This window comes from Lepidochelys kempii, chromosome 12 (assembly GCF_965140285.1).
Source record: "Lepidochelys kempii isolate rLepKem1 chromosome 12, rLepKem1.hap1, whole genome shotgun sequence".
Lineage (NCBI taxonomy): Eukaryota > Metazoa > Chordata > Testudines > Cheloniidae > Lepidochelys > Lepidochelys kempii.
This window is the reverse complement of record NC_136391.1, coordinates 23,277,507-23,303,230: the sequence shown is the minus strand read 5'-3', so window position 1 is coordinate 23,303,230 and position 25,724 is coordinate 23,277,507. Positions and strand designations below refer to the sequence as shown.

General features: G+C 40.6%; 1 protein-coding gene across 1 annotated transcript in view; it reads left to right on the top strand.

Annotated features, from left to right (window-relative positions):
• The window catches only part of LOC140896277 (neural-cadherin), a 71,627-nt gene extending 51,772 nt beyond the window's left edge, over positions 1-19,855 (top strand). The window contains exons 24-32 of the mRNA XM_073307833.2: positions 3,935-4,062; positions 4,969-5,092; positions 6,377-6,557; positions 7,915-8,081; positions 8,718-8,982; positions 11,228-11,408; positions 13,307-13,551; positions 15,446-15,600; positions 19,347-19,855. Of these exons, the coding sequence (XP_073163934.2) occupies positions 3,935-4,062; positions 4,969-5,092; positions 6,377-6,557; positions 7,915-8,081; positions 8,718-8,982; positions 11,228-11,408; positions 13,307-13,551; positions 15,446-15,600; positions 19,347-19,772 (1,872 nt within the window). The 3' untranslated portion in view covers positions 19,773-19,855. The remainder of the gene's footprint in view (positions 1-3,934; positions 4,063-4,968; positions 5,093-6,376; positions 6,558-7,914; positions 8,082-8,717; positions 8,983-11,227; positions 11,409-13,306; positions 13,552-15,445; positions 15,601-19,346) is intronic.
• Positions 19,856-25,724: the final 5,869 nt, after the last annotated feature.

Here is a 25,724-nt window from a genome sequence, read left to right as displayed (position 1 = left end):
TCCCTTCTTCAGCTTTATGGTTCTGCCAGATCTTCTGCCTCTCCAGCAGCGGTCAAGTAACAGTTCACTTGTATTTTATATGTTTGGGGAGGTTTTTTGGGAGCGGGGGAATAGCAAGCACCCTTTCTCTCTCTCCTGGATTGGGTATTGACCAGTGGGTTGGTTTCAGATACCTGGTACCTCCCTGCCAGTCTCCTCTGCCTTTCCTACCCCCTACTCCTATATCCCCCCAAGGCATGGCATAGCTGTTGTGCAAACACTGAGCTAAATCAAAGTGGTGCCCTATTTGTGAGTCAACTTTTACAGGCCCTTTGGAGGGCAAATTGTGCCCTGCCTGTTCTCAGCCAGCTGACACTTGCACTGCTAGGGCACAGGGTTCTGAGTTGGACAGGCACGTTGGGTCCCCCGGCTCAAGAAACCAAGACTCCAGAAAAGAAATGCCCAATCTGGAGATGAAGAGCAGAGTAAGGAAAGACTCCAAAGAAAAAAAGGAGCATTTTATCCAATAAGCCCAAGGGATAAGGCCTGGGACAGAACAGGAATGGAGAATGAAAAAGCCCTTAAGGGGCCCCAGGTCCTGTCCCCAAGTCCTAAAATGAGTCGTAAGTTCCCTAGAAAGGGAAGCAGGGCTCATACCCAGGTTTCTTTCTTCTCGGGCCTCTTGAATCAGGGAACTCTGACTATTGAGTGCCATCCTTGATGCAGGAGGAGCGGGACCCCAAGGGGAAGGACATTGAGGGAGACATATCCAAAGAGCTCAAGGCGCTGCATAAAGCAAGCTTCTAACGCCTTAGCCACAGCTGGATGTGCCGGGAACCCCAGGGAAAGGAACCATAACATCAACCTTTTGGAGATCAGAGCTGTCAAGATGAACCCAACGAAAGTTCCAGAACTACCTAGACAGCAAACTTGTTCTGGTCCAATTGGACAATATGGCTATTATGGTGTATAACAACAACCAAGGGGAATGAGGAATTTAACCCTACACGCAAAAGCAATGGAGATAATGGAATAGGCAGACAGGACCCTCTCTTCCGTAAGAGCAATGCATATAAAAGGAAAGCTGAACCAAAAGGCAGACTGGTTCTGCAGGTGCACAGTCAGCAACACAGAATGATGTCTGAATCAGGGAGTCTTCACTCTGATTTCTCAGTACTTTACCAGGGAAGCAGACCCCAAATCCCTGGGGACGGATGCTGTTTTTGCACAAATGGTCACAAGGCCTGCTATACACATTCTCACCCTTTCCACTTCTAGGAAAAGTGATCCAGAAAATAAGGCAAGGAGAAACAAAAGTGAAAGTGTTAGCTCTGCACTGGCAAAAGAGACTATGGTTCTCCAATCTGATAGAACTGAAATTAGAACCACCATTGCAGCTACCAGTGAGACTAGAGATACTTTACCAAGACCCATCCACCATCCAGACCCAGTCTATCTACAACGGACAGTCTGGCTATTGAGGGGGAAGCATTAGCTTCATTAGGGCTGTTTTCCAAAGTGATTGGAACTCTGTTCTTCTCCAGGTGAGCTTCAACTACCTGCCTGTAGATGCAAGCCATGTATTTCATGCCTGCATGACCAACTGGCAGCCACTGGGCTGGATCTGCACTGCGGGACGATTCCATCTGGCCCCCATGGAGGACGCTCTGCACTGTATGACCTGACCCGCACCATATGAGTGAGGTCATGCTGCATAGAGGGATGCCATTTTGGACCGCGTAAGGCATGCAAGTATTGTTGCATGCCTTACTAAAACTGTCATGACTTGCCACTTCAACACTAAAGGCCTAATACTCCATGTGGACAAGGTTTAGCTCGTGTCAAAAACAGCAAAAATCTCAAGGATTCTGATATTGCAGTTACCCCATACATATCAGAATTATGAGACACACTGAGCTGCAGAATGCTAAATTTCTTATCTGGCAATTACCTTTCTGCTAGCAGCGTCTCACACACTTCTAAGCTCCCTGATTGGCTTCCTAGCCAAGGGACAATATTTAATTTTGATAGCTATGCTTGTAGGCTATAGCCTACTGTAGTTTACTTGTTCACATTGATGTTACTGTTACTAATCACAGCTTTAGAATGAATCATCTGGCAGCAAGCTGGAGAAGGTAGAGTGGCTAACATGGGCTGTCCAACAGCTTTGAACTGCCTCTGGAAACTGCAGACAGGAGGGAATAGCCCATATGTATCAGAGTTGTGGGAGATTCTGCTAGCAGAAAGGAAATTATCTGGTAAGACATTTACTGATCTTATACATTTGCACAGTTTAGGGTCAGATTTTTTTTAAAAGTAGGCACACAAATACATGCAATTTGTAGATGCAATGTTAATTTTCACAAATAAACTAACATCTTTGTAGTCTCCACTCAGTTAATTGTGTGCACAAATGTGCCAAATTATCCATTTGCAAGTGCAATTATCCATTTTGTGAGTGTGACTATTGTAATCAAATGCACAAATTAAATGCACAGTTGCATGTCCATTTCTTCGTGTTTTTATATATTGCCTTTGGTTGTAATATAGAAAATGGCACAGAAAATGGCAAAACCCTTTATTGATCAGGACACACAGACAAATGAACACAAGACACAGAGGATAGATTTTAATCAACAGGGTACAACTTTAGGTATTTAACACTGGGGAGGGGCATTCCTGTTCTCTGACGCCAGGAGATTATCTGAGTTCAGGATACCATACAACCAGTAATTTGGGGTAGACCTGCCTGTGCCTTCCCCTAGGACTCAATTCACTTCCAAATCCTCTTCATCTCCCCCTAATTGTGTGTGTGTGTGTGGGGGGGGGGTAGAGATTACCAGGACCTCAGTCAGCGAAGACTTCAGGTCTCCCCTTTTTTCCATAGGCAAAAGGACCACCAGTGCAATGCTGGGTCCCACTTACTTCTGGAAGACTGGTCCTTTTTAGTCTTATCTGTGCTGGCCACTGAGGACACCGCCAATTAGTATCACATTTAGGGTCACATCCTGACCCACACTACTTGGTAGCGATTTCTAGAATTGCCAGCTTTGGTTGGATGAATTCCTGGAGATTTTATCACATGACATAATTTTTAATTAAAGATTAATCTTTCATTCCTGGAGACTCCAGGACAGTCCTTGAGGGTTGGCAACCATAGCGATTTCCTGCCTGGATCCAGTCCCTAAGGTCATGGAGCCAAATGTCTGCCCCCACATCAAGAGAGGAACTTTGTCACCCCTAAAAAGCTTGAGCCTTGAATATTGGATGTCTCTGTGTGTGATCTCTGAGCCACCTACTCTGAAAATTAAACTAGCCAGTTCCCAGTTAACATTTTTTTCAGGCCGTGGGCTGGATGGACAGCTTCCTGCCAAACTTGCTTTGCAAGCAACCTTGACCAAACCAGTCTTGTGTGTAACCTCCACTCTCTAATCAATTCCACATCCCTCTGAATGCTAATTCTTAAATTCAGTTTGGTGCAAGCCCCAAGATCATTTACACTAAGGTGAAAAATTAGGACATTTGGTGACTGCAGTCCAGCCATCGTCAAGTGAGAAGGAGCGTGAGCTGATCGGCCATATCATCACAGGCATACAGCTTCAGCCTTGAATCTCAGTTGTAATCCACCTGCTGACCTAGTCACCATCTCGCTGGCCCAATGCGCAATAGAAAGCTTGCAGATCCAGACATTGACCCTCCTCACAATGTCTCCTGCAATCACAAATGACAAGGTTAGTGTGGGTCCCTGGCATGGCCTAGCAACCTACTGGTAGGGTGAATATAGGTCCTGTAACACTCCGGTTTCCGGCACCCAGTTGCCCAGAACTGCCATTTGCATAGTGCAAGGGAGAGGGAAATGGCTAAAACTTCAGTACAAGGTTTGAAGCAGTTCAGTGAAGCACAGTGTAATTCTTCATTTTATGGTATGACAGTAGCCTTATATGTTTTGGTGCAGGATGTTCGATTCACTTTGGATCGTTGCAGTGCAGCTATCGTTTCAGAGATAGAGGGACCAGGTAAATGGTTGTCAACTGAAGACCGCACAAACTGTGAGGTCACGGAGACTATTCCACAAAGAGGAAGGTAACAGTGCACTTCTGGAGATTAACTGAAAAATAATTTAATATCTTTGAACATCTAATTTATAAAGATGAAAGGAGGGTTGTTAATGCTTCAGAAGACATCTGTGGATTTCTACTGTGTTTTCTATCCAAGGATCTCAAAGCGCTATACAAACATTAATGAACTAACCTACCTCAGAGTTTGTGATATGCTCAAGGTCATAGATCAAGTCCCTAGTAGATCCAGGAACAGAATCCATATCTCCTGTACTATGCCTTTACCACACGATTATTCTCCCTCACCCGACAGACACTCCTTAATTATTAAACAGTTATTGGACCTGTTACTCCAAACCTTACTAACAAATTTGTTCCATTGACTTTAAACAGAGCAGGGTTGGACCCCAACTAAATCAGATTTTATGTGCTCAATACTGTAAATCTTGTAAATTCTCAATTAAAACTAGTAACAAACATAAATGTGTAAGGGCAAATTTAGCTGTCAATTATACAAGTGTAAATCTGGAGTAATTCCAGCCCTACACTTCTGTGATTGTATGACTTCAGTAAGATTACCTTAATGGTGCCAATCTATATAACTGAGAGTAATTTGTAATCCTGAAGTCTGATTCGTAGATTGTAACACCTTAAAACTCCCACCACTTCAGTGCTAAACTTGAAAATGCCATATGTAATCCTTAGGGCCAAATTCTCTTCTGGGTGACTCCATTGTTTTCAGTGGAGTTACACTAGCAGAAAATTTGGTTTTTAGTTTTTCTTATCCTTGTAGAAAGTTGCCATTCCTCAAATTTATTCTTTGGAAATGCAAGAGTGGTGTTATTTATCTTCCCTATACTGCAGTGTATGTATTTTAAGGTAAAACATGCCCATTTATATTCATTTTTATTATGCATCTCACTGTTCAAAGGTATTTGGATGTGATCCAAGTTCTTCAGCTGGGTGGTGTAAAGGAATCAATTCCGTATTCATACCCTCAGTTACAGCACAAGCATTTTACTGGCTGCCTGCGCAATTTAATCTTGGATACTCAGGTAAGAGAGGAGGTGTCATGATTTTTGCATTTGTAAAGATGTATTACTTTTGGGTCTAGAGTTTTAGGAATTTTGTATGAGAAATGGGATTTGTATTCTGAAGATGTAGACACTCTTCTGGTTCTGATTAGTAATGGACTGACCCCATAAGGGTTTAGTAGCTTCCTGCAGGATTGGCCCTATAGTGCATCTCTTATTTTCAATGAGTTGCCTACATACTTATTTTTTACCCTTTTTTGAGCAATTGTTATATGTTCAGCAGCGGAAATGTACAAGATATGTCGTTTACATTGAATAGCAAATAGAGAATATAATGTTAAGGTCTTAGGCTGATGAGTCATTTCAAATAATGCTAAATCATGGGAAAGTAGTTGTCATTAGGACTCTTGAGTAGGCTGTAACCTCCACAAATTGCCATAAAGGTGATCATTTTGCTTAGCAACGCTATGAAGATGTAGAAGCTAGATAAATTTGTTACCATATATAAAGCAATAGAATATAACATTTATGGGTTTAATGACAGTTGGCATCTCTGATTCACACTGAGGCCAGCCAGCTTGATGAAATGTGTTGTCATTTGTGCTTCTCTGGCAATGTGGGAGTCCACTGGGGAACAGCAAAAGCCAGCTTCCAGTCTGTTATAATGTTGGTTGAACAGGTAGATGAAACTTTAGAGACACACATCATGGCTTCAGATACACATGTGCAGCTCCCATTAAAGTAAACCACCACTTGGGGTTTTTTCTATTAAATGTCAGATTCATCTCAGCTTATATCAGGCACAATGGTATTGGCTTTTTTTTTTTTTCATGGATAGTATAATTAACATAAAACCCTCTCTCTTACCTGGAAGCAGATGTTTCTGTGAGACCCAGACTGTGCTGTTGTTTATCTCCTACTGTCCCACCTTCTATTATTTATCCATCTATCCTGCCAGGTAACATTCCCTAACTCCCCCACAAGGAATTTCTGAATGTTAATGAAATATATATAGATCCATGCCAGCTTTATTTTAAATGCTGGAGTTTTCCTTTAGTCAGTGTGTGTTGCTTGAGCGTATCCGTATGCAAAATATGACCCTTGTTGTTTAATATTTAAAAGTCAAACATTTATTAAACATGTCAAAAACTAGTGCCTTTTAAAACAAAACATGGCTTCAGCTCTACAAAAGAGAGAAATTAGAATTATACAGACAGTGTGGTGTAGTGTAGCTATTGATCTCTGGGATAAAGTTTAACTGCTTGTTAAAATGAAGTCACAATGTTCTCTGATTTTCTCTTTAAGGTGTATGACCTTGAATCTCCTGCAGAGTCCCTGAATAGCTCCCCTGGCTGTGCACTGACAGATGGGAGCTGTGAGGCCACGGGCTCCTCTTCCTGTGGCATTCATGGGAGATGTCTTGGCGAGTGGGCCTCATTCAGCTGTCACTGTTTGCCAGGTTACTATGGCTACAGATGTGATAAAGGTGAAGTCTTTTTTTCTCTATGATGTTATTGATGGCTGTGATGGTGCAGTTTATGGAACAGTACCCTTAAGATGTTCACAATTAATGACACTTTTGATAAGGCTTTGAACATACTGATTGCCCAGGATCATATTCTAATTTTTTGGTTGGGTATTTTTTGTTAATCCCACCCCTCATTTTAATTCCTTTGTGAAATGTCTTCCTCATCACCAGATCGTCTCTTTTACACTGATGGTATCTATGCAACTGGGTGTGGTGTTCTGTCCTATCTGGTGGCACCAAGACCACTTAGAGAGAGGTGAGTCTGCTCTACAGCCTTAGCTAAGAGCCAGTTGACTTTTAGCTCATGCAGTAGAGGCTCATTCACTAAGCTCCAGAGGCTCCAGGTTCGATCCCGCCCGCCATCGACTAGGGTCTGTCGGTGTTACACACTCACTAATTGGGATGGGACAGAATCAGAATTGCTCAGCTGCGTGTCATAAGCACTGTACTGCTAACATCAAAAGGATATTATTTTCTAGGGCCAAGAGGTCTGTGTTTTTGGTGCAGGAGGATCTGAGTTCCATCCCTGCTGCCTCCAGGTGGCCAATGTTTGCAGCAAAGTGACAACCATAAAGTCCTAGGTAGCCACAGATTTGTTACACTGATTTAAATGTGTCCTCATCCTCTTCCCATTGTCTTGGTCAGAGACTGTGGGCAGACAGGAGAGACTGTGTTTGATCTGCATTCTGAAGCAGGAGTTCAAAAAGGAATTCAGTCGATTGCTGGAGAAAAAGAAGAGTTAATTGAGCACAAGTAAAAGGCATTTCCATTGTGTTGCTAAATGAGGCCTTATCTAACTTGTGTTAATTTTAAAGGCGCTGCTGTAAACATGCTTTAAAAACAATTAAAATATTCATTTCTAGTTATGGAGCTACATGGACTGGTCCTTGGTCAGCAGGCTGGGAAAAGAGGAGGAGTGCTGGGGAGGCACTGGGCTCAGTCACTTGGGTAGGGATCCCTGTGCAGAAAATATGCTCAGTCCCTGGGGGAAGGAGCAGTGTGAGGGAGGACCTCCTGTTACTTTCTGTTAACCCCCTCTGAGCATTTTAAACAGCAGCATTAACAGGATCCAGATGGAGATGCGCTTAACCCTACTCAGTGGAGGAATCTACCATGTCTTTGAAAATGAAGGCAGGGAAGAGCTACTGGGAGAGCAGTGGCAAAGTCTTGAAGGACTTCCCCAAAAAGGCATGTTATGTCAGCACTGGAGACCATTTCATTGGGCTGTTTACACTAATTTGGAGAAATTCTTTATTTTACTTACATCGCTCTTTTCCTGCTTAGGGTAATTTTTAAAAGTTTTTGAATTTCTTAGTTGCCAAAGAATACTCCTTTGGGCCAGGGAGCCACATTCGGTATCTGCTTCCCGTTTCTGTGCCTGCCCGCAGGACGCTGTTAGAGGTGACGGTCAGGACACGACAGCCCAATAGTGTCATCATGAGCATGTCTTCCCGAGCCAAGGATGAACACATCACCCTGCAGGTTAGTGAATAGTCTTGGACACACAGCACAGAGTGAATTCAGTTCCAGCTCATGTGTAGCCCAGTGAAACATGGATAAGAGAGTACTTTTGTGCTGTACGCTGCCCTAGCAAGTAAAATACTACTTGAAAATCTGTACTGTACAATTCTGTTAATTCATGCTAGTAAAGTGGGCCTGATTCTCCACTAGTTAAACTGACTGTACACTTGTGTCATCCCATTGGCTGCAGTGGAGTTACATCGGTGTACAATGGGATCAGAACAGTGATCCATCTAGTCCTGTGTCTCCATCTAATATCCCATCACAGGCCATTGGGCCTATTTACCATGAATATTTAATTACCAAAACCATGTTATCTCATCATACCATCTCCTCCATAAACTTATCAAGTTTAAATCTTAAAGCCAAATAGATCTTTCGCCCTCACTGCTTCCCTTGGAAGGCTATTCCAAAACTTGGACTGAACTGGCAACATAGATGTGACAGAATCACATTCCTAACCCCCTGAGCCAGTCCATTGTCTTTGTCTAAGTTTAAGTAAACGTTTTTGTCAAGATAGTTCATTAGTTAAAAGAAGTTTGGTTGAAGTAACCTGACAGATCAAATACAGGACTGATTGTGATTTTCTTCCACAAGGTTGTTCAGGGATTCTTAATGGTCTCATATAACCTGGGCGATGGAGACTATGCTGTAAACCTTCCCTCCTACAACATTGATAATGGTGAGTGGCATCATATCACCCTGGAGAGAATTGAAAACGAATTTACCCTTCGCCTTTATGAAGGAGGTGGGAAGAGAGAAATCCTGAGAGCAGCAGGAGTATGCAAAGAGATTGTGATTGATCCCAGTAGGTTGGTCCTTGGAAACACTTACCCTGTCAATCAGAACCGAAGTTTTCAAGGTAAGGAACTCTTGGTTTAACTGGGGCATAAGAATGTAGAAGGCCTATTGATATGATGTGTGCACATTAAGTGAAGTTCACTTTCTCGGCACAAAGCCTGAGTTGAACGGATTTTTTGCAAGGCAACTTTGTGGGGATTTGTCAAGAAAGTCAAAATCCACCCATACCTAGGGGAAAGGTACAGGAAAAGCCCCATCCACAGCTTATACTTCAGCCACTGGGCTAAAACAAGGGCAGTGACTCCTGCATACCACCTATCCAGAGGTTTGTGGCAACAGGTTCTGTGTATAATTGGAAATCCACTGGTTTCAACCCCCTCCAGTCGTACTGCAAATTTCCCTCCTGAATTAGATATGCAAGCCTGGATCTGCCATGTGCATCCATTTTGCAGCTGCCCAAGCCTAAAAAGCAGAACCGTAGCAGTTCTCTACATTTGGGGCATCTGTTGCCCCTACACTGCTGGGTGAATTACCTTCTTGTGAGAAGTATTGTTCATTGCTAGGGCCCTACTAAATTCACAGCCATGAAAAATGTGTCACAGACTGTGAAATCTGGTTTCCCACTGTGAAATCTGGTCTTTTGTGTGCTTTTACCCTATACTATACAGATTTTACGGGGGAGATCAGCGTTTCTCAAATTGGGGGTCCTGACTCAAAAGGGAGCTGCAGGTGGAGTCACAAGGTTATTTTAGTGGGGTCATGGTATTGCCACCCTTACTTCTGCACTGCCCTCAGAGCTGGGCAGCCAGAGAGTTATGGGCCAGGCACCCAGCTCTGAAGGCAGCATCCCACCAGTAGCAGAGGTGTAAGGGATGCAATATCATACCAGGCCATCCTGACTTCTGCCTTGCTGCTGGCGGTGGCTCTGCCTTCAGAGCTGGGCTCCCGGCCAGCAGCCGCCGCTCTCCAGCTGCTCAGGCCTGTAGGCAGCACCGCCACCAGCAGCAGCGCAGAAGTAAGGGTAGCAGCACCGCAACCCCTCCCCACCAAACTCCTTTTTGCGTCAGGACTCCTACAATTACAACACCGTGACATTTTGGATTTAAGTAGCTGAAATAATGAAATTTATGATTTTTAAAATCCTGTAACCATTGAATTGACCAAAATGGACCATGAATTTGGTAGGGCCCTATTCATTGCACAGCACATTGCAAAACAGATTTTCTTAACTTTAAATGCTGCTAGGAAAACAGCAATAGGCTATGTGGATTTTGGATTACTGAGGCTCAGGTCTCCCAGCTGAAAGCTTATAATGGTGTCAACTGGAACTTCCACTAGGACAGGCTAAAACGTTCCTTAAACTAGAGTTAAGGTTTTAAATATGTATCAACAACTGATTGAAAAAGGTCTTAATATAATGTTGTAGATTAAAATGCAAACAACTCTCATGAAAACAGAAAATGCGAAGTTAAGGTTACAAAAAGGGGAAGCAGAGAAACACGGAGCCATGGGTACCAAAACCAACCTTTACTGTGCCCTCATATTTCCACTCATCCTCCATGCAGGTGTGGGATTGTACTGTATCTTCAATATTGGCATACAATCCACATACCCCACTACACTGTACAATACTGCACAGACAAACGTATAATCTGTGCATCACACATCTGCCATCTTCGTGACCAGAGGTTGGCCTTCAGTTAATCCTCCTGTGACAAGACAGTAACATCTCTGGGGAGAGAAGGGATGCTCTGGTGGGTGAAACATAGGAGAGGGAGTCCCAAAACCTGGTGTGACATATATGCACCTGGGTCCTACATTCTGTTTACAAATCCAGTCAGTATTGTAATTTTTTATTGGTAGTGCATCCCCAGCCTCCTCAGTCATTATTGGTCTTTTTTTTTCTTGTATGAAAGAGAACCTTAATATAGTTCTTTTTCACACACACACCCTGAGACACAGGTAAACACTGGAGGAGCACACTCTCTTTCCTTCTTGCGATTTGAACCCTCCCTTAGAAATCATAGTAAAATGGTGAATTGGTAACTGGCACAGGTGTCTTTCACTCAATCAGATAGGGAGCTGGATAATAATCGGGATGCAACTCCAAAATTTGGATATTGGGATCTGGCCCATATCTAATGGGATGGATCAGACTCCCCTAAAGTTTTGGAAAATAACTTTGTGGCTTCGGCCCATCTCTAAATATAACATATGCTCAGTCTGATAGTACTGACAGCTGTTTCAAATAGTACTTCTTGCTGAATAGCTTTCAAAACCCAAGTCCCTTTTGTTTTTTGCCTTAGGATGTATGAAGGATGTCAGATTTAATAACTACAGGCTGCCTCTGGATACTCATACTAAGGAGCTGGTGTCAGTATTAAGTGCCCAAGGAGTGAAAGAAGGCTGCTCTTCAGAGGCTTGTAGGAACAACCCCTGTAGCCAGCCATTTATTTGTATTGACTTGTGGATGATGCATGAATGCAGGTAATTGGGGGAAGCAAAAGCATAAAAAATGCCACGGCAACGTGGGAGGGTTGGATGCTGAAAAGTATGTAAGTTGAATCTTGCCACTAGAAAGTCCTCTGTATTGCATCATCCAGTTAAAACAACAGTGAAATACAGGGCCAAATTTTACCCTTGTTTATGCCTCTGCAACCTCATTAGCTTCAGTAGAGTTTACTGATGTAAATCAGAGCACAGTCCCTTTCAACCAGCTCCTCAACTGGTATAAAATGGTGTATCTCCAATGACTGCAATTAAGATAAACAGATTAACACCAGCTGAGCATTTGGCTTTCTGCTCTATTAAAGCTGCTCATGGAGTATTGCAAATACAGAACAATTTGACCCACTTTCTGAAAACTGAAATTGGGAAGTAATATGGAATGACTGTGCTACTAGATTTCTAAAATGAGCAGCTCTGAAGATAGCCTGTATATAAACATTGTTTTTGTGTGTCAGATGCCCTTTAAACAGTAGAAAATGTTAGGCATAAATCAGAGGATATGATCTATAGTGAATGCTGTATCTTGTCATACTAAGTTCAAGCAGGAGTGCTACCATGTACATTCATTATTATGGGATAATCAAAATTGTGACGATGCTTGAAGTGACTTTTTAAAAAACACAAAACCCTGTTTCTCAAATCAAAAGAGTCAGTCACCTTCAGAACATATTTTCCTGCAAAACCTAAAGGGGCTTAATCCATATTCAGAGTTAACTCCTGACAAATTTAATACCTTAAAACAAAGAAACAAACAAACAAGACATCTGAACCTAGCTCAAAAGTATATTTTATAACCAGGAGAAAACTGAAAACATGAAAATACTTGTGTTTAGGCTGACAATCTATATGACAAGGTACAGCTGGATGCAGTTTCGAAGAGCCAGAGTGTTTCTAAAAATTATGGTTTAAGATGGAAACATCGGCTCATTCTTCATTCTAAGGCTGGCTTCACTGCAAAATTAACTCCAGTTACCTCCACCGAGTTAACACCTCTTGAGTTAGCCTAGCGCAAATGAATGTAGTCATGCTGCGAAACAGCAGAGTGATTGTTAGCTGTTGATGAGTTGTGCTAGCTAACTAGAGCTGTAGCCTGTACCCCCTGATGTGCCAGCTGACTCAAGTTAAAAGCACCACCACTCTCAAGTAATGGGGTTTTTTCTGTAGATGAGACTCGAGTTAGGAACACTTGAGTTACAACTGGAGTTAATTTTGCAGTAAAGACAACACCTTTGTATACTACTCTACTAGCACTGTTCTAATAAGGAGAATTGTAGAGATGTTTTTTGTCACAAATGCTTTAAAGCTCTAGAGGCTTGGAGATTCACTGAGCTGGGGAAAACATAGGAGAGGTTAACATCATTTTATGGCACTTGGATAGAGCTGCAAATCCTGCACTTGATCAAACACTTGCTCATGCAGGTAGTTTCACTGGAGCCAGTGTGACTACTGGCATCCCCAAGTCCATTCACACAAGTAAGGGTCTGGAGGAGTGAGCCTCATTATTTTCGTCTATGTTTCACTGAAGAGAAGAACTCTTTTAGCCCCTTCCCTGACTTCACTGAGACTATTCGTGTGGGTAAGCACTGCAAGAGTAGGAGCTACCTTGGCATAAAACAACTCAGAAGACTGTATTCAGATTAGGGTGACCAGATGTCCTGATTTTATAGGGACAATCCTGATTTTTGGGTCTTTTTCTCACATAGGCACCTATTACTCCCCACCTCTTGTCCCGATTTTTGATGCTTGCTATCTGGTCAGCCTAATTCAGATATACAGCATGTGTCCCAAGGCTAGCATAGGGTTTTCAGTGCTCTCTTTCATGTCTGCTGACTGTTATCAAAGATTTTTGTTGGTTTACTCTGCTTTTGTCTTTCCAGTTGCCCTCCGGGACATCTGATCACAGAGAATGCCACAGGCAGGCACTGTGTCCACACTGTATGTGCTAAAAGACCCTGTAACTTTGGCACGTGTATCTCCCAGTCTCCAACCAAGTTCCGATGTCATTGCCCTGATGGCTATACTGGCCGTTACTGTGAAATCACACTGGCAATCTTTCACAAGGATGCAGGCTTGAGTTTCAGTTCCATGTTTGCCATCTGCATTTGCTTTTTGGCACTTTTAGGTAGTTATGGCAACTACATCTTATACTACCTTTGGTGATTTAATTTATCTATTCTCCGTTGGACACTGATCCATGTTGTCTTTCTGTGAAGAATTTGCTTCCTTGTGGAGACTGGACTCTGCCTTTACTGTTTTGTCCTTCTCTCTGTTTCATCCACCAACACTGTCACTTTTCATCCCCCTGTGCACAAAAGTTATATTGTTAATTGGCATTGATTCAGCTGAGGAAAGCCCTTGCAGTTTCCTGATTTTGTGGCATTTCATTGCCAAGAAACTGTTCAGAAGGTACAGGTAGATGCAAATTCAGTCAAAGCTAGAAAAAAAATTGCTAGGAGAAAGTCATTATTTAAAATGCAGCTAGGCATGGAATAGATATTTCAGCCCATGAGAATAGGGTGACCAGACAGTAAGTGTGAAAAATCGGGACAGTGGGTGGGGGGTAATAGGAGTCTATATAAGAAAAAGACCAAAAATCGGGACTGCCCCTATCAAATCGGGACATCTGGTCACCTTACATGAGAAATAAATTGTCACTGAGAGAAGACTTTGGCCTCTGGATCCAGGCTAGGAGCATGTTTATTTTTAATATCTGGCCAATTGTAAGTTATCACAATGTAAATAAATCAGAAGTTGCTGTTTTTTTATAAGAATTTTTGTTATACTTGAGTATCTCAAAATCAGATTCCATTAAAAAAAATTGGCAAAGGATTGTTGCATATGGTAAGATCTATACATCACATTCTGGTAAACTGAAGAATGAAAATTTAAACACAGAAATTTCAAAATAAAACTTATGACCAATTTATAAAAATGTTCATTCTCATAGCAAGTACATTTTAAATTTTATACAATAAAGGCCCTGTCCTGTTCTTATTGAAATTGCTGTGGAGTTTTGCCATCGACTTCAATAGGATCAGGACTGGGCATTAAGAGAGGATTTTATTGTGTGTGTTTTACAGTGGAGATGGTAACACACTGTCTACAAGTTTGTATTTACATAATGTTAACAAACATCTTCAATGTAGTAGACATTTTTACAGTTTTCAGCATGTAAATTGCAACTAAACACAATTTTTCTAATTATTTAAATTTGCAGATGTTAAGGCATAAAAATGTGCCTGAATTATTTTTTCTAATAAAGTGTGTGAGACACAATCTCTTCCCTTTGTCTCATGTTGTCTTATGCTTCATTTCTGTTCTTGTTCACAGAATTGTATCTGTTCCTCAGAACTCATCTGCATCAGTTTTTGTTCTACATCTTTGTATGCATTTTCTGTTAAGCATCAAGTCTGTCCAAGTCAGTACGGTAAACAGATATTTTAGTCTCAAATAACCATTTCTGCATGCTATTCAGTTCTTCAGTTGTTACTAACTTTGTAATAAAGGAAAACCTCAAGGCCTCTCCTTCTCCCTTTGATATCACGTGTAACTACACTTACTGTTAATGGAAGTAATGCTCAAAGCAAAAGGAGAGCTGACCTCTACAGCTGCAGATGATTTTATGGACTTGACTTTTAAAGGGCCTGAATCCTCTCTCTTTATACTGGCTTTAAATCAATATACCTACTTTGGCCCAAATCCTTGAAGGTTCTTAGGCATCTAACTTCGATTGAAATCAGTGGGAGTTAGGCATCTAAATAAATACCTTTGAGGATCTGGGCCACTGATTTCAATTAAGTTACTTCTGGTTTACAATGATGTGAGAGCAGACTCTGGCACTTAGTGTGAAGACTGAAGCCGTTCTACCATTTCAGTTCTGACTTCAGTCTGGCAGTGCAATATCCAGTGATAGTTACTGTCTTTAGCAGACTGCAGTGTTTTTTTTTAAAAATGTGTTATTCTCTGCTTCATTTCTGAATGATCACTCTCTGCTTCACTCCCATGTGCTCACACAGTTCTGTTCAGTGGTGCTTTCCTGTGGACTCGCTGGAAGAGTCACAAAGGTTTGAATGGAGGAGTTTACCATGTCTCTGCCTATCATGATGACTTGGAGGACATAAGAGAAAATATCCTCAACTATAATGAAGAAGGGGGTGGGGAGCAAGATCAAGTAAGGATCACTCCATTAAATGAATATGATACAAGAGGGCTAGTGGTTCTCCACACTAATGAAATACAGTGGTTTCAGTTGTACTTTACCCTTAGCCTCCGTGCTGCTGGTTACATTACCGCAAGCAACCAATGAACCTATTTGTAAGGTTGCATGTGTTTTTTTTTTTTTTTTACAAATGGATACATAAAGGTCTATAAAAGTTTAATTTGCCTTAAAGCTGAAGTACCTGTGAGTGATTATAAATGCTTGTAGGATGAGTTTAGCAGTTAAAGAATTTATGGTTGATCCTTTTCTGGCTTCATGCTCTGGAGGCTCTGCCGTTGTCAGTGGCAATTACTGCTATAGCGATAAGGTTTTCGAAAACTCTAACATGAAATCTTCAGGACCACCTCTTTTGATGACACTTCTTACCACATTTTGTGTGTTATTAGAACATGACTTATTACACCTTAAAGTCTCTCAGTTTTTATTCATTAAGGGATGCTGGTACTATCCTTGTTTTAGCTAAAGCTTTTTAGCTCTTGGAATAAAATAGCAGGGCCCCTTCTGTTCTCCTCTCTCCTGGGAAGAGAAGCAAATACCAGAGTATAAAACTGTTTTTGTACTTTTAATATACAACACGCCACACCAAACAGGTTATTCTCACATTTCTATTTGTCCTGCACATGGATTACCGGAGTTTTAGCTTATATTGCTATTCAGAAGAAATGTAACAGATAATAACAGATTTGTTAATTTTTTAAAAAAAGATAATTTTGCTGAACATTTAATGTTTGTTATGTCAGAAACAGTAAGAGACTATTGCCTGTTTTAAAACACTTCATTTTATCCAGTGGAAGGTGCAACAGTATTTCTGAGCTTATGGTTGGCATGCCATGAGTGCTACAGAACAAAGAAAACATAACTTTAACATAGTTTTAAAATCTGAATATTAAACTTCCAAATAAATAAGCATGCAAAGAGTTCTTATGCATTAACATTTCTATTGAACATTTATGGGAGCCAGCTGAAAAAATAATCTCTCACTTGTAAAATGTCCTCAAATTTTTGATGAATTACTGTGAATGCATTTTAAATATCTAGGGGGATATTTTGCAAGTGGCATATGGAATTATGTTCACAGATCCTGTTAGTTTTAATAAGATTATTTCCTCTGCTACATTTGCCACACATGGTTCATACATTGAGGAAATAGTGTTTGTATGACAGATCTACAGGAGTTTCCCTTAGAAGAATTAAAGCATGTTCTTTTCATAAAGCAGCAAAATCCAAACAACCAAATGACCCCCAATCAAAGATGATCTTAAAGTGTGGAAGCACACAGAGAAAATAACATTGATCACCCTGAGATCTTGTTTACTGTAGGCCATTTCCAAATTAATCAGCTTTTTTAAACCGTGGAAACCTTGGTCAAAATCTTCATAAATGGCCACTGATTTTGGGTGCCTAATTCTTGGTGCAGAATTTCAAACCTGAGCACCCCACAACTTCATAGGAATTAAATGGGTGCAGTCCAATGTTATCTTAACAAATGAACATAAGAGTGTATGCACAGTAGAGAGACCATGTATGAATTTGTTAGCTTGAGGGCAAGCCTGGAGAAACAAATGGGTATCCGCGTTGAGTTTCTATATTTGTAATGTGGGGAATGTGCCTTAGAGGAATAAGAATTTTACAGAAAAAAGTACACTGCTGGGTAAAATACTTAACATTGTTTGGTGTTGAGCTAACACTGGCTGGGAAACAAGGGGCAAGGATAATCTTTGGGACTGTAAATTGCCTGATAATGATGTGTATAATTAGAAGAAATGGTATCTATCATTTTATTTTAAGAAACAGAAAAAGCAATGAAACAGGATTTTAATATGACCAACTTCACTGAAGGCCCGATCCTTAACTCTACTCAGGCACACTCCCACCTAATTTTGGAAGGGCCAAAAATGGCAGCTATCCATTTTGGGAGTTTTGCCTGAGTAAGAAATTCACCATGAGGTCACACAGTAATTATACATAGTGTACACTTATTTAGTACCTTTCATCCTGAAGGGAAACATGAACATGCTCAACATGCCATCTAGATATCAAATCAACCATCATCAAAATACAGCAACTTCTCTGGAATGGAAAGAAGGCAGTTATTCTGTGTTACATTAAAGTTTTGGAGTCCAATCCGGCAGACCTGGCGGGCACAAGCACAGGATTTCTTAGGACCAGGCGCTCTTACTTTTTACAGCCGTCTCTCCCTGACTGAAACGTAGCATAGACACACTAAGAGCTAGTCTACAGTAGCTGCACCACTGTAGCGCATTGGGCAAAGATGCTCTGTGCTGATGGGAAGTAAGCTCTCCCATTGGCATGATAAAACCACCTCCGCAAGAGGCGGTCGCTATGGTGATGGGAGAAGCCCTCCCGCCGACATAGCCATGTCCACACCGGTGCTTAGGTCAGTGTAACTTATGTCACTCGAGGGGGTAGCTTGTTCACACCCCTGATCGTCATCAGTTATACTGACAAGTGCTCGTATGTACAAGCCCTAAGATTAGGATAATCTTTTTTTTAGCACAATTTCACTGATGCAAAGGTAGTATTTTGGAATGTACACACTGACGGCTCTGACTGATGGTCTCTAGCTTTAGATAAAACGCATGAGATGTTCAAAGAATTATTATTTAGCCACATAAGAGGTTCTGCATAGCATAGGCACTTCAAACACATCACTCCCCTCAGGGCCTGCCAACGTGCCTAGAAAAACCACCTCTTGGACTGAAAAGATAACCCACATAATCTGTGCTTTGTCTATTTTCTGAAACTCACATCAAGGCTGCTACCAATTAGTGTCTATTGAACTGGTTGTTTTAGTGATGAAGACAGTTGTGCACTTGGAACTGGCCTGAAACTTCAAATAACTGTCAGACAGGAGTAGCATTTCAACCACTGCAACAATGGCCAGCTTTAGAAACAAAAGATTCTTTACCCTATTGCCAGCTACCTGACCCACACACTCCTCCCACTTCCAAGGGAGCTAACTAGCTCCACAGGCCAAATAAATTTAACAGAAATCCAACTGGGAAGTGGTTCAGTCATGTGTTCAGCCCCATACCGTCCAATCTTGAATGTAACACCTTTCCTTGAAAGCTACATATCCACTTCTCACCCCCGGCCTCGTGACTGGGTTCAGCAGTGTTTGATGAAAGGCCAAGCAACAGCCAAATCTGAATCAGAAAACTGGAGGTAGTTTAATCATCTTTCTTTAGCTACTAAGAGAAAATTAAACTTCAGTTTGAACAGGCTGCCTATGAATCAGCACTGTTGGCAGAAGTGGCAAGAAAGAAGGAAGTAGACACAAATCTGAAGCAAAGCAACAAGGTTTGTTCACGTCCATAAAGATTTTACCCTGCTCAATACTATAGAAAAAATACATTTTTTTGAAAAAACAAATACAGTGAAGGTAAACCTAAATGTCTCTGTTACAGCTGCATTAAGGGAAAGCTGCATTTGCTCACTGACACCTGTAAAGTGGTCTTTGGCATTCCTGTAGCTCTCCCCATGCACTGCAATTAAATTAATGGGCCAATAAAGTGCACCCTGGATTGTCTTCATGCTCTAGTGTGGTGTTCAGATCAAACCTAAGACTATTTGTGAATGTTTTCTTTCCATGCCAACAATATGGTTAGTCCATTAAAGCATAAAAAGTTGGGGGCTACAGTGACTGTTCATTTAACAGGGATGATTTCTCACTCCAGGATGCTTACAACATGGCAGAACTCCAGCGGTCACTTCAGACTAGCCCAGCCTATTCTCTTTCTCTCTACAAGAAGAAAGGGAAGCCATCAGAGCTGAACTGTTCCTTGAGCGGCAATGTGGCACCTAGCCCACAGGAGCAGCTAAAAGCATCTGCAACTAGAAGGAGCTCCTCCTTTACCAGTGAAGACTTTGGTCATTATCTGTCAGATGTTGTTAGGGATGCTGACCAGCAGCCCCAGGCCTTGCCCCATGATTCCCTACAGGTATATTACACAGAGGGAGAGAGCTCAGTAGCCAGCAGTCTCAGTTCCCTGGATTCCTCTGGACTGGATGAAGAGACTGTGTATGATGACATGAAAGAGTGGGGACCAAAGTTTGAGAAATTAAGTGAACTGTATTCACACAAAGAGACAGAGGACATATAGATTCCTATGTTTACTATGCTTGAAATTCTGAAAGCAAGCATGAAGGGCTATTCAGTTTTTCATGCACTTGCTACTTTGATATATTTATTCCACAGAATTTTATTCCTCTTCAATTTGATGGGTGAGGAGGGATGCAGTCCAAATGCCCCCTAAAGAGCCTTTGTTTGTATCTAGAAGATAATGTTCCAAAATAAACTAGGAGTTAAAACTCCAGACCTCTTGGCCTTTTCCCTGTTTGACCAGCAACTAAATTGAAAAAAACAAATGAGAACTTGGAACACCTTTTAAATAGTAGTAATTGGTGTATGATGCTGAGAAGTAAACATCTTCTACACTAATATTAATAAGGAAGGGCTTCCCATATGACGCAGTCTTTGTGTTCTAACATGTTAACTTCTAGAATGCAAAGAGAAGCCAGGGCTAGACATGTTGCATTCACATGATGCTCTGTGGGACTTTTGTCAATTGTCTGAAAAGTGTGTCCTTTGTTCTCCTCTTCCTGGCCTAAAATGTAAATTGTACCGCATACACTCTTGTCCTATGAATTAACTTAGCTTGAACAAAATGTTCACTTAAACATAGTAGCCCACACTCCAGTGGTGTTGCCTCGGTCTAGGTAATGGCAGAATTGGGTCTTACCTTTGGTTATAACTTAGTGACTTGGTTATAACTTAGTAACTTAGTGCCATGGTACAAAGAAAGAGGCTGAACCTGAGCCCAAAGCATGAAGTCAGTTTCTTATAGCCAAACCTTTCATTTGGTGTTAGTTGATTTTTTTTTTTTTAAAAAAGATCAACTAACTATTTAGGAATTTTGGTGACAAATACCAGAACCCACTTAAAGCTTACAAAACAAGAGCTGATTTTCTTTGTGTAATACCCAAGAACCAAGATTAAGGACAAACCTGAGCTACATAGTTTAAATCCAGATCCTTTTTCCCAAACTTGGGGCTGCAGATCCACTGTTCTGTTAAAACGCCATCTTACAGAATTGTGGTCAAACTGCCAAGCACTGAGACAGATTTGGACTTAAACATCACCAGTGTGAGGCTTTGGCGCCACTGTTCCAGTTTGAGCTCTTTGAACACATGTAGATAAACCTGCACCTCTAAACATGTCAGACCATATCCTGATCTTGTTTGTGCCTATGCAACCTCCCTGACTAGAATGTGGCAGCATGGGTGTGAGCAAGAGCTGCATTTTGCCCTTGTCTGAGGGTTTAGAGAAACAAACTCTTTCTGGGAAGAAAAAGAATGCTTTCAGTTAGAAGAAAAACTTTCATTTTGTTTCCAGGTTAATAGTTTATTCTTTAATGGTGTTGGAAAAAGTGCCCCTCTTTGAAAGCCCAGCTGACTGAAGGCAGTTATACCTAAAATGAATCTCCCACACCCACTGGTGTCCCAAAGCTTAGAATTTTGTAATAAACAAGACCCTGCTAGAAGGCTAATTTGAATCGAGGCTAATTTCCCAAAAACATAAACTGAGTAGCAGAATACCAGAACACAAAATGCTGGCTGACAACCTATCACAGCAATAATGCAGCACTCAGAATCTGGCAGTGCTTCCAAGAAAATCATAATCATCTGCAGGGGAAAACCCCCACCATCATGGCAATCATAGTAGGTGGAACCCTTCAGTCAAAAGAGATGGCTTTATGATATGTTGCAAACTGATCAAGCCTTTTGAAACCACTTTCTTTGACTAGCTAGCATGCTGAATGGGATTTCTGGCTAAACAATTAATATTGGAAACTGACACTGCTCTGTACAATACATTTCAATCTTCTTTCTTGGGTCTGCATTTGTATTTATAAACTGATACGAATGTAAAGTCAAGTTTAACTTACTTCAGCAACAGCACAGCTAGGAATATGTTCTGTTTCTTTGACGTTGAGAATGTGAATAAAGTTTGAGTGCTGCATACTTTTTTCTGTACATGACACATAAAACAATAAGATATGATGCTATGAGGAAAGCAAGAAGAGATGGGAAATTAAGAAGCTGGAAATGGAGAAATGACAGGGGGAGGGGGAGAAATTAACTAAGATATTGACATTAATGTCAGGATCTTGAAGCCATGAAAGCACCAAGTAAAATTTTCAGAAGCCTTAAATTAATTAGGAGCCCAACTTGCATTTTCAAAAGTGATTTTGGGGCTTCAGAGTCTACATCTCCTGGGAAGTCAATGGGACTTAGGCTTCTAAGTCAGTTAGGCACTTCTGAAAATTTACCCCATACCATTTTAAAAAGTCACTTGGATGTGTGCCTAAAGACCTTTGAAAATCTGACCCTTATGAGCTCAAGTCCCATTGACTTGCAATAAGATTTGGGCTCTAAGTGCCTAAGGCCCAGATTTTTAAAGGTATTTGGGCACCTCACCCTGCTGAAATCAATGGGAGTTGGGTGTCTAAATTCCTTTACCTTTAAAAAAGTGGGCCAGAGTGACTTTTAAAAATTTTATCCTAATGTTTATAAAGTGTCCTGGGACACACTTACCTTTATGAAAAAGTAGAGAAAAATAACTCAGGCTCTCTTCTCCCACTTAGCGGTGATATTTATTGTGAAATCCTTTTCAGTTAAACTGTTGAAATGATTTTGAAAGTATCTAATATTTAGGCAAAAATTAGACGTCACATCTGGACTATAGAGTGGTGAAATTCCAAATAGTGCAGGCTGAAGAGCTAGCAATGGCCTTCCCCCAAATTCACTGTCGTCACCCAGGAGGAAGGAACTTCACCTCCCCATTTCTTTTGGTATATGACAGAGGGAGACACCTCTAGCTTGGGTGACAGTGGACAGAATGTCTGTGTTGTATTACAGTACAGAACATTTTTTGCTATCCACCTGAAACAGGTGCATCAATTTTGAGGCACCAAACATTATTCCGGTCTCTTGCTGCAACAAGACAAAAAAAAATCCCTTAAAACCAAAATCACCATGCTCACCTGAATATGGGTCAGTACAGATCTGTCAGGCTATATTGATTTGCACATATTTCTCAGTTTAAGTCAGAAATGCACATGCAATATCTTGCCCTCACAGACATACTGTGCATTTGTGACACTTGCTGGAGAATTTTGTGCCCAGAAACCAACTAATGGATTACATTCTCCAGTGATGTAGCCCTTTCATCTGGAAAAGATAAACTAGGAATACTTTATTCACTCTTAATGTTTTTCATTTTCAGAGAGTACTTAGTCCAAATATAATTTTACTGATAAACACTTAAAATATTTTACTTAACTGTTTCAGAAAACTGTGTGAAAGAAATGTTCGATTAAATAAATATATTGCAATTGTAAACAGGTTGAGTATGTTGGGTTCTATGTATTTTATGACTGTAGCAGTCACAGACTGTACAAATGGAGGTAGATATTCACTAAAATCCTACTCCCCTCCAAGAGCAAAAAATACCCTCCCAGTGTTTACCACTGACTCTGCCCCCAAATTCCTTTCCTCCACAACTATGATATGCTGTCATTTTGGTTGTGTTTTAAATCTAATTTAGCCTGTAAGCTCCTTGGGGCAAGGACTATGTCATTTTATTTGCCTGTAAAGTACCAGGCACATTGAAGGCACTGTATTAATAATAAATATTCTATATCTGATATGTCCTAGTTATATATATTCTGTTGGGTTAGCTGCTTGGACCTAGATTATTATCCATCAAATGAATCTTGATCCTTGTTCACAAAGACAAAACTGCCACTGTTATCAGAACAGTTACTTTAGGATAGTGCTCATAATACTGAGCATATTCACCATGCTGGTCAATATTATTTACTCTTCCTAGCAGAAACTAGTTTTGGTTTGATGAGCAAAAAAGAGGCACAAGGTAGCTACAAACACACTTTAGTGGTGATGCATACATAGGCCTACTGTATGATCTTAAATATAGATGACTGGAATAAGTGTGGCTTCGGTTAGCCTGCTCCCAACTTGATCCATACACACTAAGAACAGAGTTTGGTATAAATGTTTTTTTCCCTTGCAACACATTGATTTGTTTCTGAAATTTGTGATTCAAGACAAGTGACCATGCACACTGTAAGAAGCTGACTGGCATATTTATATATATATAACACACAGTCTCAGCACTTAGAGTGCATGCAGAATAATACAAAGGTCAGATAGTATGAAAATCATTAACAGAAAGAAATGCTCAATGAACATAACATAAATATCCTTAATGGCCGTAATAAGATATAATTGTTTGCAGGTGTCATTCCCTAATTTAAAAAATCCACCTTTCCTACTACTAGAGTTGCTAATAATTCATTTATCTGCTTCAATTAGTATGTTGCTGTTCTAATTACCATGCAATCCCTGAAATCCTGTCTCTTAGTTTGTTCCCCCTTCCTATGCACAAATATTTCTCTATTTCTTAACAAAAAAAGCTTATCATAGAGAGACACTGACATCTCTCAAGAACAGGGACATCTGGCTTGACTGCAAAAAGCCCTGCAGCCAGAAAAGAGAAAAAATGTAAATTAAAAAAAAAAATCAGTGGGTCCCTAGGTAGTTGGATTTTCAATAATCTGGTACTTTTACTAATCTCCTTCCAAGTTCTTTACAGACTCTAACATGTAGTAAGAACATTTTATTTCCTATAAAATACTTGTATAGGTCTGAAATTTAAATAATCTTGTGGATATTAGTATTTAATCTGTCTGCCTGTCAGATAAATTAATCTTCATGGTTTTTCTTTTAAAATGACATTCCAAGTATAACATGTAGCCAAGTCATTGAAAAACCGGCTGCCATTAGCTTTGTAACACTAGGCCAGACCAAGGAATTCAAAAGAGAGGCAAGACTGGCATCATTTGCACTCTTAGCACATGGAGTGGAGTTAGGAGAATTATGAACACTGCACTGATTTGTAAAACAGTAGACAGTTTGACATTATATCTCTTGAGAGAGTCTGCTTGAGTGGTTTGCAAAATCTACTAATAACTTTTGATGAACTAGAGAGAGGACGATCCTGATTAAGAAAAGACACTGAAAAAGGACTACTTAACCTAGTCTAGAAAATTCAATATACACATATTACGTATAATAATTAAATTCTATTAATTAAAATTCATAGTCTCATTGAATCTCTGATTTGCCCCTAAGTCACTCTACTAGCAAAAAGCCTCTTGCACCATTCATGCAAGTTTGTTTTAGTCAAGCACCAAAAGCAAAACTGGGAATGGGACATGATTCTGCTGCATTCCTGTTCATGTCTGCATATCCCATTTCTAGAACAGAACTTATTTCTGTATTTTTAAAATCATGCCTATCTTAGAGGTCTTGCATATTCAAATAAGGCACCTGCCATATACAATTATTCTCTGTTGTTCCTCCCCAAAGAATAAATGTGTCTTTCTACAACATAAAATTACCAACATTTAAGAAATTAAAAAAAAAAAAAAAGCAGCAGCTGATCCCTCTGGCTCAAAGCAAATTATATTTACTACTGTCAGTGTAACTTCCTAAGACAGCCTGCTGACCTCACTTAAGCTAAGTGCACTGGGTGATGGGAAAAATCACTACTACTAAATCATTAACTTGGAAATTCAATAAAAGTGACTCATATGCTGTCAAACCATAAAGGTGATTTAAAAAAAAATATTAACTCCACATGTCATATAATAAGCTTAAGGGAAGGTCAAAACTGTTTTCACTGGGACGTAGCTTACATGAAAGAACATAGTTTCAGAGTAACAGCCATGTTAGTCTGTATTCGCAAAAAGAAAAGGAGTACTTGTGGCACCTTAGAGACTAACCCATCCGATGAAGTGAGCTGTAGCTCACGAAAGCTTATGCTCAAATAAATTGGTTAGTCTCTAAGGTGCCACAAGTACTCCTTTTCTTTTTATGAAAGAACATAGGAGACTTGAACAAAGGACAGGTTTCAAAGCTGCTGCCATTCCCTCCCCACCTCACCGTAAAAACAAAAAGTGGCTCTCTGA